The 15809-nt window shown below is 39.1% G+C and overlaps 5 protein-coding genes across 5 annotated transcripts in view; 2 read left to right on the top strand and 3 right to left on the bottom strand.

Annotated features, from left to right (window-relative positions):
- The window catches only part of LOC105269005 (ADP-ribosylation factor 1), a gene marked incomplete in the record, with an annotated part of 3613 nt that extends 2688 nt beyond the window's left edge, over nucleotides 1-925 (bottom strand). The window contains 1 exon segment of the mRNA XM_011308960.1: nucleotides 782-925.
- Nucleotides 926-1410: 485 nt separating this feature from the next.
- Nucleotides 1411-8507, top strand: clu (clustered mitochondria protein homolog). The gene is made up of 2 exons (XM_011308958.1): nucleotides 1411-1745; nucleotides 3370-8507. Exons 1-2 carry the CDS (start codon nucleotides 1661-1663, stop codon nucleotides 7278-7280), a joined length of 3996 nt encoding a protein of 1331 aa, XP_011307260.1. The 5' UTR covers nucleotides 1411-1660; the 3' UTR covers nucleotides 7281-8507.
- A 1536-nt stretch (nucleotides 8508-10043) lies between these two features.
- On the top strand, nucleotides 10044-11714 carry LOC105269002 (uncharacterized). Its single transcript, XM_011308957.1, has 2 exons — nucleotides 10044-11065; nucleotides 11192-11714. The coding sequence occupies exons 1-2, from the start codon at nucleotides 10177-10179 to the stop codon at nucleotides 11557-11559; spliced, it is 1257 nt and encodes a 418-aa protein (XP_011307259.1). The 5' UTR covers nucleotides 10044-10176; the 3' UTR covers nucleotides 11560-11714.
- A 68-nt stretch (nucleotides 11715-11782) lies between these two features.
- Nucleotides 11783-13665, bottom strand: LOC105269001 (uncharacterized). Its single transcript, XM_011308956.1, has 5 exons — nucleotides 13379-13665; nucleotides 13044-13244; nucleotides 12249-12527; nucleotides 11938-12108; nucleotides 11783-11875 (listed from the first exon to the last, which is right to left on the bottom strand). Exons 1-5 carry the CDS (start codon nucleotides 13415-13417, stop codon nucleotides 11813-11815), a joined length of 753 nt encoding a protein of 250 aa, XP_011307258.1. The 5' UTR covers nucleotides 13418-13665; the 3' UTR covers nucleotides 11783-11812.
- A 120-nt stretch (nucleotides 13666-13785) lies between these two features.
- On the bottom strand, nucleotides 13786-15743 carry LOC105268999 (uncharacterized). The gene is made up of 5 exons (XM_011308955.1): nucleotides 15606-15743; nucleotides 15489-15547; nucleotides 15218-15415; nucleotides 14345-14662; nucleotides 13786-14218 (listed from the first exon to the last, which is right to left on the bottom strand). Exons 2-5 carry the CDS (start codon nucleotides 15528-15530, stop codon nucleotides 14024-14026), a joined length of 753 nt encoding a protein of 250 aa, XP_011307257.1. The 5' UTR covers nucleotides 15531-15547; nucleotides 15606-15743; the 3' UTR covers nucleotides 13786-14023.
- Nucleotides 15744-15809: the final 66 nt, after the last annotated feature.

Raw genomic sequence — 15809 nt, 5'->3', positions numbered from 1 at the left:
AAAAAAAACGCGGAATGTGATGACCACCTGTTCCCCGAGAAATTCCTGGAAAATCCGGGAAAAGCCAGAAAAATCCCCTCCCGCCCCTGGGGATCCTAAACCCCCGAAACAATTTCTCTATCACCAGTGAACAATTAAAACAATTAGAGAACACAGGCTCCCACCAGTTGATAAAATTTCTGGAGAATGAGTTAAAAATCCCGAGAACCACTTGATCTCCACCCTCTGGGTACCCCAAACCCGAGAACTTCCACGTGAGTCCGACCCGAGAGGACCGCGTCATCATCTCGATGCCATTCTGCCACCAGAGAGAGCAAGCACGAGGCAATAGCGTGGCAATAATCGATTCTATTTACCCATCACCCTTGAAAACCTCCAAGAAAATGCCTCCAGCCTGGCCCCCCAGCCCCCAACAATGACCCCCAAATCCCAGACCTCAAACTAAAAAAAAAAAAAAAAATGACAATGCCATGTCTCACACCGGGTAGAAGTCTAAAAAAAATACCCGAAAGCCTCCGGACCTCTTCACCCCCCCGGGTGAATATTTTTCTACTCCAGGAGAAGACGATTGTCCAGGAAAAAAAATGAATACCGTATCGGCGTTGTCTACGACAGCTGAGGGTTGTTGGACTGTCACCAGCGAGTCACACTGGGGCAAACCGAAACTCTGTCAATTATTATTCTTTTTTTTACTCCGTACTTCCCCCCGTTATTACTCCAACAATTCCCCATGGAACCGGTGAATCAATTGTTCATGATTAATCACGAATTCAGTACTTACGTATTCTGTTCCACTAATAAAATGATTTAATTCTCACGAGGGATGTATCAACGATTAAAACATAAAACCTTAACACTTCTGTTAATGTCCCGTATGTTAAAATGGCGGACGTACCGAAGGTTGGGAAAAAAGATTTCATGCGTTCGTGCCACGTATAGGGCGGCACAATCATCTCTGATTGGTCAATTTTTTCGTCACGTGACTTGGAAAATTGAATTGGACAGGGGGCGCCATTTTTCACCGCCTCAAGGCGTGCACGCATGGGCTGGACGTTACGGACGCCGTCAGCGCGCGAAAAGTTACATGAATTTAACTGAAATTCCATTATTTCTACACGTACCAATACTGACTAATCAGGATCATCAACATCTTTACGCAAAAGATGCAAAAGCTTTTTACACTAGACAATTACCAGCTCGTGTATTGCGTAAATCTCATGAATAAATTTTCGAATGTATCGAATATAGGGAATTTAGTTTTCGTACGTTCGCCATCTTGTAGTGGGCGAAATTTGGCGCCCGTGACATCTAGTTCGCCCGCCCTTAGCCCCGCCGTTCGATAATCACCCTAGGCGCCAGCCAATGGATTTTCTCGTCTCCAAAGGAAAATCTCTAGGTCTTTGTGTGATCGCAAGGTTTTACTCGCGTAAACGCACGTGCGGGAATAAAGTGCGGCACTTGGAGGTCTCTGGCCATCCTCACGAACCTCAATTACTCAAAAATTCCAACTGAAATATCAAATTCCCCCCAATTTGATTATCACTCAAAATTATCACCCTGAAATCACAAAATCAGTGATTACACCTCTGGTCAAGTTTTATCAATAAATATCAGTGATTAATCCCTGAATTAAAACATTTAAATTCACACTATTGGGGACATGGCTCTTGGGTCACAAGTCGAGGCGAATGGTGAGGATGGGGCTGTGAAAATTCCGATGGTCAATGGAAAAAAAAATACACCAGGTGAGATAAATCATCCCTTTGTCCACCACCATTGACTACTCCGAGAAAATCCATCCCCCGGCAAATCACTCCAATATTTCACTCTATTTCACCACCCATTTTGCCCCTCAACCGATTGCCGGGCATTGGTCTCTGGTTATGTAACATTTTTCAATTGCACGAGCACAGAGAATCTCGTGGTCATGTGAGAGATATTTTTGCCATGGAAAACATCGGTAAATCATTCCACAAATTAATCCCCAACTCACTCTCAAAAAACTCATACGTGGGGGAGGGGCAGATTTTTTTTTGCAATTTCATAAATCAAAAGTACTTTTCATTTTTTTTTCTCAATTTTTTTTTTCTCGAAGTCGAGGATTGCATCACTTTTGTTTTTCTGAGTGAAATTATTTTGAGATAAGATTCAAGTGTTCCTCAAATTTGAGAGGGGAGGGGGATGGGGGAGACTTGGATATATTTTTCAAAGTGATATTTTGGTGATTGATTCGTTGAAAAAAAAATGGGGGAAAAAATTGGGGTTTTGGGATTTTTTTGGTTTTTGAAAATCGAGGAAGAAGGGGAGGTAAATCTTTGTGTGGGTTTTAAGACCCTAGGGGGTCTCTCAGATGTCTCTGAGACTCCAACATGTGCTTGTGATTTATTGGCTGATTTGAATTTTGCAATATGTGATTTTTTTGTTTTCGATAATGACCGAGCGTTTTATAATTATCAAAAAATGAGGTTTTCATTTTTTAAAATTAAATTTACGTAAAAATGATTTTTAACAATGTATGAGGGAATAATAAAAATCAAATGAGAAGAGTAAATAGCCTAGACTGTGAATTTAGAAACCGATAAACAGGGGAAAAGCTGAAAAGAGAAAAAGATGATGAATAAGAAAAGGGAGAGGGGCCGAGGTGATACCAGGGTTATCTCCTTCCTGGATTTGTGTTTACATCTGCAACCCAAGACCCCTATTCTGCTAAACTTTCTTCAGTTCTCTATCACTTTTCAATCGTAAATCATTCTATTATCTGTCAACTATTTTAAGGATCACTCAACCTAGCAGATTCAACTGGCATTATCTAAAACTAAAAATGTGTTCAACAATTCCAAACGACAATTACCTCGTCATCCCATAAATTACTGAATCGATCGTGAAAATAAATTATTGAAATCCACGATTACTCAATAAATAAATTTTAATTTTTAAATTCTGCCCTCGGACATTTTACAATCGATCTGGATTTTCTGGAATTTTTTTGAAAAGGAAATCCGGAGTTTATGCTAATGAGGGAGCAAATATATTGTACCGTTAACATATTCAATTATCACACAGTCGACTCAGCTTCCATGAGGAGTAAAAAAAAAATGAAGAGTCGGGACGTCTCGCAAATGCTTTTCCAATCGATAAAAATAGAGTCCCTCCCGGTATTCGAGTACGCACTATTCACATTGGTCGTTTCTTATTTATAAATGCTGTTGCACTCGAATGTAAGTGCAATTGCTCCGTGACTCCATGCAATTTCATCATTTGAAATCGATTCCAGAACCTGAAAGTCTCGTGAATCAGCTGAAACAAGCAATTGAAGTTATTGACGTTCAATTATTCTGACTAATGAACAAATGCTCTATTATTTCCCAGATGATGGACATAAGGACGACGGTTCAGGCGCCGCCTCGACAGAAGTCCTGGAGAAAGGTGAGGTAGAGGCGACTAAAGAGTGCGAGAAGGACAAAAATGAAAAAGAGAAGGACAACGATGAGAAAGAAAAAGAAGGAAACGATCAGGAGGTTGTATTCATCCAGGACATGGGTTTCACAGTGAAAATAGTCAGTCCAGGGGCTGAGCCCTTCGACATTCAGGTTTCCTCGATGGAGCTGGTCCAGGAGATTCACCAGCTGCTGATGGACAGAGAGGACACGTGTCACAGGACGTGTTTTTCACTCCAGCTGGATGGAAATACCCTTGATAATTTTGCTGAATTGAAGAACATAGAGGGACTGAAGGAGGGATCAATCATTAAAGTTGTCGAGGAGCCATACACCATGAGGGAGGCGAGAATTCACGTGAGACACGTCAGGGATCTTCTCAAGAGTGTTGATCCTGCTGATGCTTACAATGGGGTTGAGTGTAGCAGTTTGAGTTTTCTCAACGTCGTTACCAATGGAGACATTCTCGAGAAGAAGAAGACGAGGGCTGATGCTGTCGATTGTACACCACCTGATTATATTATTCCTGGAGCAAAGGAGAGACCTCTATTGCCACTCCAGCCACAGGCTAAGGAGCAAAAATGCCCTCCTTGTCTCAAGGTGCTAACAACATCTGGTTGGAATCCGCCCCCAGGCCATCGCAAACTCCACGGTGACCTCATGTACCTTCAAGTTATAACACTGGAGGACAAGCAGTACTATCTGACAGCATGTGCCCGTGGCTTTTTCGTCAATCAATCGACCAAAGAGACCTTCAATCCAAAACCATCGACTCCCTCTCACCTATGTCACAGTCTCATCGAGCTCCTAAATCAGCTATCACCAGCCTTCAAACGTGGATTCACAGCAATGCAGCGTCGAAGAACCCAACGTCATCCCTTCGAGAGAGTTGCAACACCCTATCAACTTTACGCGTGGTCTGCACCACAGACTGAGCACACAATTGATGCAATCAGAGCTGAGGACACGTTCTCAGCAAAATTGGGATATGAGGAGCACATCCCGGGCCAGACGAGGGACTGGAATGAGGAGCTGCAGACCACCAGGGAATTACCGAGAAAAAATCTCCCCGAGAGGCTTCTCAGGGAGAGAGCCATTTTCAAAGTTCACTCGGATTTTGTTGCTGCTGCTACCAGAGGGGCTGTTGCTGTTATCGATGGCAACGTAATGGCTATAAATCCAGGGGAGGAGGCCAAGATGCAGATGTTCATTTGGAATAATATTTTCTTTTCACTGGGCTTCGATGTTCGTGACCATTACAAAGAGCTCGGTGGTGATGCTGCAGCCTTTGTTGCACCTCGTAACGATCTCCAAGGGGTTCGAGTGTACGCTGCTGTGGATTTGCCAGGTCTCTACACCCTGGGAACAGTTGTAATAGACTACAGAGGCTACAGAGTCACTGCACAATCGATAATACCAGGTATTCTAGAGCGAGAGCAAGAGCAATCAGTGGTCTACGGTTCCATAGACTTTGGCAAAACAGTCCTGACACACCCCAAATACCTTGAGCTACTCAACAAAGCTGGCCAACAGCTGAAGATTCTCCCCCATAAAGTAATTAATGACGCCAATGAGGAGATTGAGTTGTGCTCAAGTGTTGAATGCAAGGGAATAATTGGTAACGACAGCAGACACTACGTTCTTGATCTTCTGAGGACTTTTCCACCGGACGTGAATTTTTTGAAGCTCGAGGGTGTGGAATTGAGTAAAGAGGCACGAGCACTGGGCTTCCCTGTCGAGCACAAGCACCGATTAGCCTGTCTCCGACAAGAACTCATCGATTCATTCGTCGAAGCTCGTTACGTTCAGTTCATAAAACACGCAGCAGTGCATCTGCAGCAGCTAACGACTTCAAAGCTATCGCAGAAGCCCAAAGAATCACCAGAGCCTAAACCCTCTCAAGATGCCAAAGTAAATCAAGAATCTAAACCCCTTCCCATCGACTCCAACAAGGAGACAACTGCCTCCTCCATTGAGGCAGATGAAGCCAAAAAAATAGTTGAGAGTATAACAGACTCGATAACTGGTGGTGAGAAGCAAGAGCTCGAGGAGTCGACAAAGGAGATAGTAAAACGTGCAGCAGCTGCTGTTGGATCTCTCCGTGAGGCTGAGTTCGATGTTAAATTCAATCCAGATGTTTTTTCACCAGGTGTCAAGCATCCAGATCCCTCCGGTGATGCCTTGAAAAAGCAGAGACAACTGGTGATAGATGCAGCTGATTTTCTCCTAACAGTTCAGCTACCAACATTTATACGAGAGTGTCTTGATCACACAGCAGCTGCAATGGATGGCACAACCCTCGTGGAAGCACTTCATGGTCGTGGAATAAATGTCAGATATCTCGGTAAATTAGCAGCAATGCTAGCAGCAGTGCCTCAACTCAGATATCTCCACAAAATTGTTGTCTCTGAATTAATTCTTCGCTCATCAAAACACATATTCACATCTTACATGCAAGGTACAGAGCTCATGTCCCTATCAGCCTCAATCTCTCACTTCTTGAACTGTTTACTCTCGTCATCGCCATCGGTACACCCACAGCTTAATCTTGAAGAGCTCCAGAGCAAAACAGCCAAGCGCCGAAACAAACGCAAAGGTAGAACCAATGGTCCACAACAGTCTGAGGTTGAGTGGGCATCATTGACACCAAAATCCCTGTGGCAACAGATTAAAACTGATCTCAAATCCTACTACGACTGGGAGACACCATTCCCAGAGTCCTTTGACGCCACAATCGATCATTTTGAGCTCCAGAAGATATCCCTGATGAGGAATTTCTGTGTTAAAACTGGTATTCAAATTCTTCTGAGAGAGTACAATTTTGATAATAAGAACAGAGCGACCTTCTTCGAGGAGGATATTCTCAACATCTTTCCTGTCGTTAAGCATTTCAATCCAAGGGCATCCGATGCTTATAATTTTTACACAACGGGCCAGAGCAAAATTCAACAGGGCTATCTCAAGGACGGTTATGAGCTCATAAGTGAGGCACTCAATCTATTGAACAATGTGTACGGTGCAATGCACCCGGAGATTGCCCAGTGTCTCAGAATGCTTGCGAGACTTAATTACATAATGGGAGATCACGGAGAGGCCCTTGCCACTCAGCAAAAAGCCGTTCTCATGAGTGAACGGGTAAATGGTATCGATAATCCGTACACAATTACTGAGTACATTCATCTCGCATTGTATTCATTCGCCAACGGCCAGGTATCAGTCTCTCTGAGACTTTTATATCGAGCGAGATATCTCGCCCTTTTGATATGCGGTGAGGATCATCCAGAGGTTGCTTTAATAGACAGCAATATATCACTGATACTTCATGCTGTTGGAGAGTATGAGCTGTCCCTCAGGTTTCTGGAGCACGCACTCTCTCTCAATCTCAGATATCATGGATCTAGATCACTCAAGGTTGCTGTCTCTTATCATCTTGTGGCGAGAACTCAGAGCTGCATGGGCGACTTCAGGGCTGCTCTCAATAATGAGAAAGAAACTTATGCCATTTATAAACAGCAGCTTGGCGAGGAGCATGAGAAGACTAGAGAGAGTTCTGATTGTCTCAGACATCTGACTCAACAGGCCGTTGTACTGCAAAAGAAGATGAATGAAATTTACACTGGAAAGAGTGGAGTATCATTACCACCCATTCAGATACAGCCACCGTCTATGGGGAGTGTTCTTGATATGCTCAATGTTATCAATGGTATTCTCTTTGTTCAGATCAGTCAGCAGGATATTGAGAATCTCAAGGCGGAAATCGAGAAGAGGCAGAAGGAGCAGGGGGAGGGTAAGGGGGAGGAGGAGGCCAAGGAAAGGGAAAAAATTGAAGAGATCGAGAGCTGAGTTTGATATTTGGAGGAGGAAGATACATCTTTTCTGACGCTCCAGAAAAATTCAGTCTGACGATTTTTGTTTTGTTTTTTTTTTTTTTTTTTTTTTGTTTTTTTTCCCTTTTCTTTGAATGGGACAGAAAATTTGGGGGTGGGGAAATGATGTAAATAATTTCGAATCATGATCGTCGGTCTTACGTCTGCGGATTTGCAACTCGATTTTTTTTTCTTCTGCTGTTGCCTTTAGTATTAGCAACGAAGTGATCGTTGGATGGGGGAAATTTTTTTGGACTCGTGTGAGTGGAGATATTGGTTGTAAATGGATGATGAAAAATTGGAGCTTTTTTGGGTGGGGAATAGCAGATTTTTTTTTCGTGATGATTGGAGGGAAATTGTTGAGGGATTATTCATTGAGAACAATCGGTAATTAGCGACGGGGGCTTCCCAGTGATTCGTACGCCCTGTTTTTACTGCTCATTTTTCTTTCTTCGTTTTAATTATTGTAGAATTGCAAGTAGAGTAGACGCGAATTGAAGAGTGAATTTTTAAATTGCAAGGGAAAACAGCGGAAATTTTTAAGAAAAAATTACTGCTGTTAACCCATAAACGAGTAATAATTTACGGATAGTCGAGGAAATAAAACTCTATGGAACTTATTCCTCTGGAAAGTAACATTCAACTCTCCATAACCTTGAAAAAATTATAAGTGCATTGGGGGATGAATAAATTACTGAATTACGGTAAAACCATTGATCCATGAATTTTCAACGAGAATGTAATTAATTCAGGGGTAAACACTTGGTAGATGTTCAAAAACAGGAGATGGTGGATGTGGGCATCGCCATTTTGTCGGCCGGCGTGTCCATCTCACCTCGCATTTTTCACCAATGATTAGAATCATATATTCTCATTAAATCACCTCGAAATTGTTTCCTCCTGTTCCTCTAAAGTGAACCAATCGTTCAAACCATCTTTTCCATCTAGTTCTGGCCGCTAATTCGTGGAACAATGTTTTTATTGTTTTCACCAGTTTTTTTTTATTCCAAGGTCCCGCGAAGAATGAAAAAACGCTCGAAGTGATCCTCGTTGAAAAATAGTGCCGAAGAGTAGACGGTAGTTTCTAGTGATATGAATAATAGTCGATAAGGAGTTATCGTTACCAATAAACTGGAAAAAAAGTAAAAAATCATTTTTAGCACAAAATAAAAACAAAAAGTGAAAAAAATCATCGATTTTTGGAAAATTCCTGAGGACCTAATAATTTTTTTGCCTTTGTTTTTTTTTTATTATTAATAATTCACTTTTTTTTATCTTACTCGGAGTTGCGAGCGAACAAATGATAACGTTACATTAGTTGAATAATATATCGCACCTGTTAGTAGTTATAGAAATCGGAGTTAAACTCGATGAGTAGACCATGAGGTACGAGAACAACACGATGAAAATATGCGTAATTGAATGAAACATTAGGTAAATACCTGATTTTATGTAATACGAATATTATATATACTCTGTTATATAATTTGGTAATGAGAACATTGTGAAAATGAACAATTACACCAATAAACGCCATTTTGTATGCAATTCGTCGATGATTCATTAAAACATTTAAGTGAACATTAAATTTGACAATAAAATTATTTAAACATTAAGTATTTTTTAGACAAGATTCAATCAAAACTTTTTGATCGAATAATTCAACAGAAATTCAGTTTTTTTTTCTGTGAGTTCAGAATTATTTCTGGAAGTTTCCGGAAAAGTCCCAAGAATAAAGAGGTAATAAATAATTTTGTCGGTTTAGATAAGGAATATAGACGACATATATAAGAATTCATCTGCAATAATTTACGGACAGACGATTTTTGAAAATCCTTCAAGTTTTTTTCACTCATTCAAAAATGAAGCTTCAGCAATTTATTAGTTTTCTGCTAGTAATACTCTTCCCTGTTGCCATCCAAGCAAGTAAGTAAATACCAATTGATAATTAAATTTAATATTAACATTAACCAGAATTAAAAAAATGAATAATAAAATAAACCAGAATTAAAAAAATTAATAATAAAATTACGCAGAATCCGTCGACCGGATTTAACGGGAAATAGAAAAGTCAAAAGTCATTCTTTCACAGTGCCAACACAACGTCTGATTGAGAAATAATAATAATAATAATAGTCGGATCGATAAATTAAGTACAGTGAATAATAATAATTCTTTCATATAATTCCAAGCGCTTCAGCCGATCCGAAAGAAAACAGCAACACCGAATTGCCATGATTTGTGTTCAAAAAGAGATTGGCATTTTTCACATCGAGAATACACTAAATGCATCTGCCAGTAAGTTTATGAACTTGAACCAAAATTAATTGATTAATTACCAATCTTTAATTGATGATTTTTTTCAAGGACGTAGCCGCTTGATGAGTGAATATTTATCCTGAAGAATAAAATGAAAACTACAAATTGTAAACGACCGAATTATCAGTGAAAAATAAACGGAATGACCAAAAATATACAATTGTCGTCTTTATCTTTATTCATTCCCTCAAGATTAAGATTTGATTTATTTTATTTTATAATTGAGATTTTATTTTCGATTATTCTACGGTATGGTTTTACGCTTTTCCGATTCGCCTTATTGCAGACTGTTCATTTATCTATTCTTCAAGTACAGAGAATTCCTGAGGTGTTTATTAAATATCTGTACTGAATACCCTCAGCGAAAATCAGAGAAAGAGGAAAAGAAAACAAAATTCCTTAATCATCTTGCGACCGAAAGTTTCAATTTTGATAACAACCAGTAATCATCCAACCACCGAGAGACACTGATGATTACATTCAAATAAAACAGTTTGCATTGAAATTAAAAGCCCGTAAACAATTAATAAAAAATTATAAATAATCCTAGAACAATGATGGCGGCAACTGGTGGACCCTCAACAACAATTCAAGATCTACCAGACGAATGCTTACGAAAAATTCTCTTACAAATTCCGATAACTCACAGAATTAATTTTCGAAATGTGTGCCAAAAATGGCGTGAGGTAATCGACGACAGTTGGAGTGCAGTGAAGAAAATAGAATGCCACGGTCGTTGGAGTAAGCCGTATGAGATTCAAGATCTTGATGGTGTTTTAAATATTTCCACGATAAAGGAAAAAATTCTGGAAGGTGTGACAAGCCGTTGTGGCGATTGTCTAATAACTCTCACCGAGACCCATCACGACGATGATCTCACAATCTTATCATTTGCCGCCAAATACTGCACAAACATCAGAGAAGCAACTCTTCTAATTTCATCAGAAGCTGATGACGAGCACGTGAATGAATTATTAGCTGCCAACCAGCGGCTTCGAGTATTGAAACTGCACATTAAATTCAAACGAACCAGAATTTGTCTACGATCAATCGGTACAAAATCCTTGGAGGCATTGAGCATTCAATCCTGCGGACGGAGAACATTATCATCACACGTCTTGACTAATCTGAAACAAATAGTCCGTATATCTGATTCTCTGAAGCTTTTTGCCTCTTATTTCATTGATGAGGCATTGCTGGAACTTCTTGGTAAAAAAATCATGTTGGAGTGGCTCATGGTCACGTACTATGGAAATACTTTGAAAGCAGATACACTTCATTCTATTTTAAATCTTAAATATTTACGAGAACTGGCTATCTCTCTTCAACAACGGAATCGATACAACAAACGCAAAATTTGGTTACTCACCTTATCAGAGACTGCTGATTTTATCCTAGCTTTGGTGGAGAATCTTAAAGGACTCGTGACATTGTGCCTCGATGGTAAATCGATTTCATCAATTTTTATTTATTTTATATCCCCAACTTCAAGTTCTGGAAAATAAAATAATGAGTTAATCGAATTATATTTGTTTATTTGTTTATTTAATAAGTCTTTTTTTATTCTAGCTTTTTACAATGTGACGGATGATGGATTCATGGCTCTCTCATCGTTACCGAAGCTCAGGAACTTGAGTGTGGCTGAGGCAGAAGGAGTTACAGATAAATTTTTGTATCTCTTCTCTCACCTCGATGTGCTGTGCGTGGCTGGATGCAGCCTCTTTGATGATGGCGTTGTTGAATTACTCCAGAGATCAACAACAATGCGAGTGCTCAACATCTCCGGAACTCCCATCACCGACAAAACTCTCGTTGCCGCTGTGAGAGAAACCAAAAAACGTCGCAATGGAATTCGTTTGACTCTTCGTGCTCTTCGCACTAAACTTTCCCCTTTACGAGTCATTCAAGATTCACCTTTTTTGCATCTTGAATGGTAATTGATTTTCTATTTAAATGTCAGTCAATAGATGTGGCTTTCATTTATAATTATATTTTATATAACGACCAGACAGAATATATTTTAAAATCTGATTTTTCATCGTCAGATGTAATCACTTGGAATTAATGCAAATACAGAAAGTGTCTCATATAATTTTTCATATTTCCATGATTTCAATCCTTTATTATTATTTCTATATAATTATATAATTATTCAACTGGAGTCTCCCTTTTTTTTGCGGTTTATTAGAATTATTCGGTGTGATACACCAGACGGTCGTCATTATCCGTTTCTTCCGATTCCGAGCAAAATGTCTGAAATTTGAAAATTAATCCTTATAGCCTCAAATGGATCATTAATTTCCAGATAAACTCACCGCAAGCCAATCATCTGTTCGAAATGAGTCATAGAAAATCGCCATGTTTCTGTCTTTGATTGATTGATGTAAACAATTTAATGCCGTGTTGTGGATTTTAATCAGGTCTTTCGCTTCCTCGTAAATTTCTGGAATTGCTTTTTCTTTGATTGTCTCAGCTTTCTCCAGAGCCTAGAAAATTTCACACCTTATTTTTTTAAAGAAGAACATTCAATTATTTTTAATCCCTCCATCACACCCGATTGTCCTTAAAATTGTAGAGATAGATAATTTTTTAAAAATATTTTTCAGCGTCCGTTTAATTCACGTACCTTACGTGTACAATTGTAGGCGAGGGTGTCATCACTTTTTTTTAGGAGATCACCACATCGATAAGCTTCCATTTCAATTGATGCAAGTGCCAATCTAGTTACTGACAATTTCCCGTAAACTTCTTGGAGTCCTGCACTCCAGGATTGAATAGCTTCAATCGTATAATTCTTCAGCTGATCTTTATGCAAGTCGTTTTCTTTGAGTCCATCCAGAATATATTGGTGACAGTCTTCGCTCAGATTCAGATTATGAGCGAACTCAGCGGCTTTCGGTTCATACTGAAGTCATAGTGTAATTAATTATTTAATTAAAAACCAAAAGCGGATTAGTCGGAGGGGAAAAAAATTAAAACACCCAGCGGAGCTGCTTCACTTGAAAATATATTCGAATTTCATTGGAGGATTGCCAATTGCTGATTTGCCAATGAACGTGAATCGTCGGAAGACTTCGGGGGTAAAAAAAATACTCAAGTCTTCGAAATGAAATTTTTCCCCACGAATTTTGTGATGAGGGATGAAACGAGTTGAGAATGATCTGAAGATGAAACAGAATTTTGAGAAATGGGTAAAAATGCAAAGCGGTCGACCTCCATTTTGGGGAAGGGCCCGCGAGATATTCCTAAGATGGCGGTGCACCCACCTCGCGTTTTTAAACCATCATTAAATGCATTTATCGTCTTCAATTTATTTTCAAATCGTTGCATCGTGTTCGTATGGAGTGAACAAATGTTTCAAGTCATACTGCAGATAATTTCCAGTTTTTTAAAATGGAATATTTTCGTTCGTCAGCATTACCTTTGCCTTGAAAACTGCATACCATTCTCCAAAATCTTCACGAACGGAACTGATATTGTCATGGAATCTTTGAGCCATCCACTGGGTCTTGTTATCAACAGCTAACATGTAGCTAGAGACTACTTGATTGATTAATCGGATGTTGGAATGCAATACTGTATATTGATACAGATCTTTCTCCGATATATAAGCACACACAGTCTGAAATTCATTTTCAACACGGACAAATTAATTTCAAGGTCTTTTTTTTTATTGCAATGGAGAAATTGTCATTTTTATCAATGACTATCTTGGGTGATTTTTTATTTTTTAATTTATTTTTCTCATGAACTCACCAACGGCAGGAAACAGCAGATTAAAATGAATATCTTCATTCTCGGAATCGATTGAGGTGGATTAGGACAAGTAGATGAATCGGTAATGAGATCTGTAGCCGCCGAGCAATTAAATTTATACTAAAACTCCAGCGATCTCAATTAATTTAATTATCAAGACGTAACTCGTGTGGACATTCAGCACAAAATCACGTGTGTTCAATTAATTTTTATGGAATCGATGATTTTATAGTGAGTCATTATGTTGAACAGTCGATTTAGGAAACAGTTGTGTTTGCATTCGCAATCTTTTTATCGTTTCTAATTAATTTACGGAGATAAAATATTCCATCCACAGCGATCGCCACAAATAAATATTTATTTAACCATTAAAAAATTTGAAATAATTAATCAAGAAATAACCGTGGACTATCAATAATTTTTAATCGTGTTATATAAGCTATTCAATTTTGCGCATTGACTTAAAACATTTTTGAATGTGTAATTTTTTTTCTAATTGAAAATGTATTTGTTTAAACAGATTTTATTCTGGGGTAATTATGGAAAATTTATTCAATTCGCATTTGAAAGAATATTTTTGTCGGAGATACATAGAAAATGGCATTTTAGATTGAATTTAAAAAATATATCAATCATGATTCCACCTCAGGATTTGGCGCACCTCTCAAGCTGAAATTGGAGTTCATGTCGCTTGTCGATATCAAAGTACTCCATTCCCACTCCCCTAGCGCAATGACTGATATCGGTCTCTGGATGATTGTGGAAATCTTGCAGCATTTGGACACTTCTGTGGATTGATGGGAGAACTTCGTTGTGGAGAATCTGTCCATCATCCATTATCTAGAGACCAATTCAAATATTTCATAACTTCAAATAATAATTTGAAAAATATATAAAAAAATTCAGTAAAAAATGCTGGGATTCCCCGGATTATTTTCTACAGGAATTTTTGCATAGGGCACTCACTTGCTCTAGACAACTCCGGATGTTCCGCTCAGAATCTGGTGTTCCTTGATGAAGAGTTACACAGGGGTTGATCCTCTGGGTGATGCTGGCGAATTTATGCGCGAATTCTCGTTCAGCATGATTGGTGTCGTCAATTATTTTATCTGCACTTTTAATATACTTCATAACACAATGTGCTAGGGCACGTTCGGCATCATTGATTCGATGGATTACAGGACCTAGTGATTCTACACATAAATCACCTGGTCTAGGTGTTGGGGCTTGTCCTCCTGATTTTACGGGGGCCTTTGATTGCACAGCACCAGCCCTTTCCAGGTACTGAAAAAATTTTTATTGGAGTTGAAAAGACTGATTATCAAATCAGTCCTGAAACTAAAACATCAGCTTTAGGAAATTGACTACTGAACATTGATTTTGGATTTATTTCAACTTGCCAATGAATGACGTGAATCATCGGAAGACTTTGGGGGTAAAAAAATTTTTCGGGAAAACGATAGAAATATCTGAATAATGGCTTTGTTATTCTCAGAGATAAAGGATGAAACGAGTTGAGAGTGATCTGAAGATAAAACAGAATTTTGAGAAATGGGTAAAAATGCAAAGCGGTCGACCTCCATTTTGGGGAAGGGCCCGCGAGATATTCCTAAGATGGCGGTGCACCCACCTCGCGTTTTTAAACCGTCATTAAATGTATTTATCGTCTTCAATTCATCTTCAAGTCATTGCATCATGTACCTGTGGAGTGAACAAGTGTTTTAAGTCATACTGCAGATAATTCTATTGATTTTCAACTGAGTGTTCATGGATCAAAGATTCCCTTGTACTTCGGTAGTCTTTTTCGTTATGGGAAGACTCTTAAAATGGTGCCCTCACATCGTTCTTGAATTTTTTTACTTTCCCCAGGTGCTCTTGCCCAACGATCACGGTGTTCTTCACCAATGCGGTACGATGAAGGTCAACATCTTTGACGATTTCCTCGAGGGTGCGATTCACCTCCTCTCCTAGACCGCGAACCTTAGTTGTGACGAATTCCTGGAACCGTTGGAGATCGGGAGACAGACCTTGGCTTCCCTATTTTTCAATTTCAATTAAGGTCATATCATCAATTGCAGGATAAAAAATATAATTTTATCCCCGAACTTACGGTTGCCATTAACATAGGACAAAGCATCGCAAATATAAACATCGTGATGGAGGGGTCTTCTGTCGATTATAAAAACAATGCATAATAATAATTCATAACTAAATAGCTGATATTTACCAATTGTTCACAATCCTAATCTTGGCAGTCAACTATGTTTAGCACTTGTTTCCTGCCACTATTTTTTCACTAACTTAGTCACAGCATTTATACTCGAAAAACAGAATAATAAACTAATAGTTATGAGGAAGCTATTCTCACTTGTCCTTCGTCGAGAGGCGCAGATGTTTCCGGGGATTTTATTTCCTGTGTCCAGTCTGGAAT

Source organism: Fopius arisanus, unplaced genomic scaffold, assembly GCF_000806365.1.
Source record: "Fopius arisanus strain USDA-PBARC FA_bdor unplaced genomic scaffold, ASM80636v1 scaffold00064, whole genome shotgun sequence".
Classification (NCBI taxonomy): domain Eukaryota; kingdom Metazoa; phylum Arthropoda; class Insecta; order Hymenoptera; family Braconidae; genus Fopius; species Fopius arisanus.
Note: the sequence above shows the minus strand (reverse complement) of the source record. Positions and strands in the feature narration are given on the sequence as shown.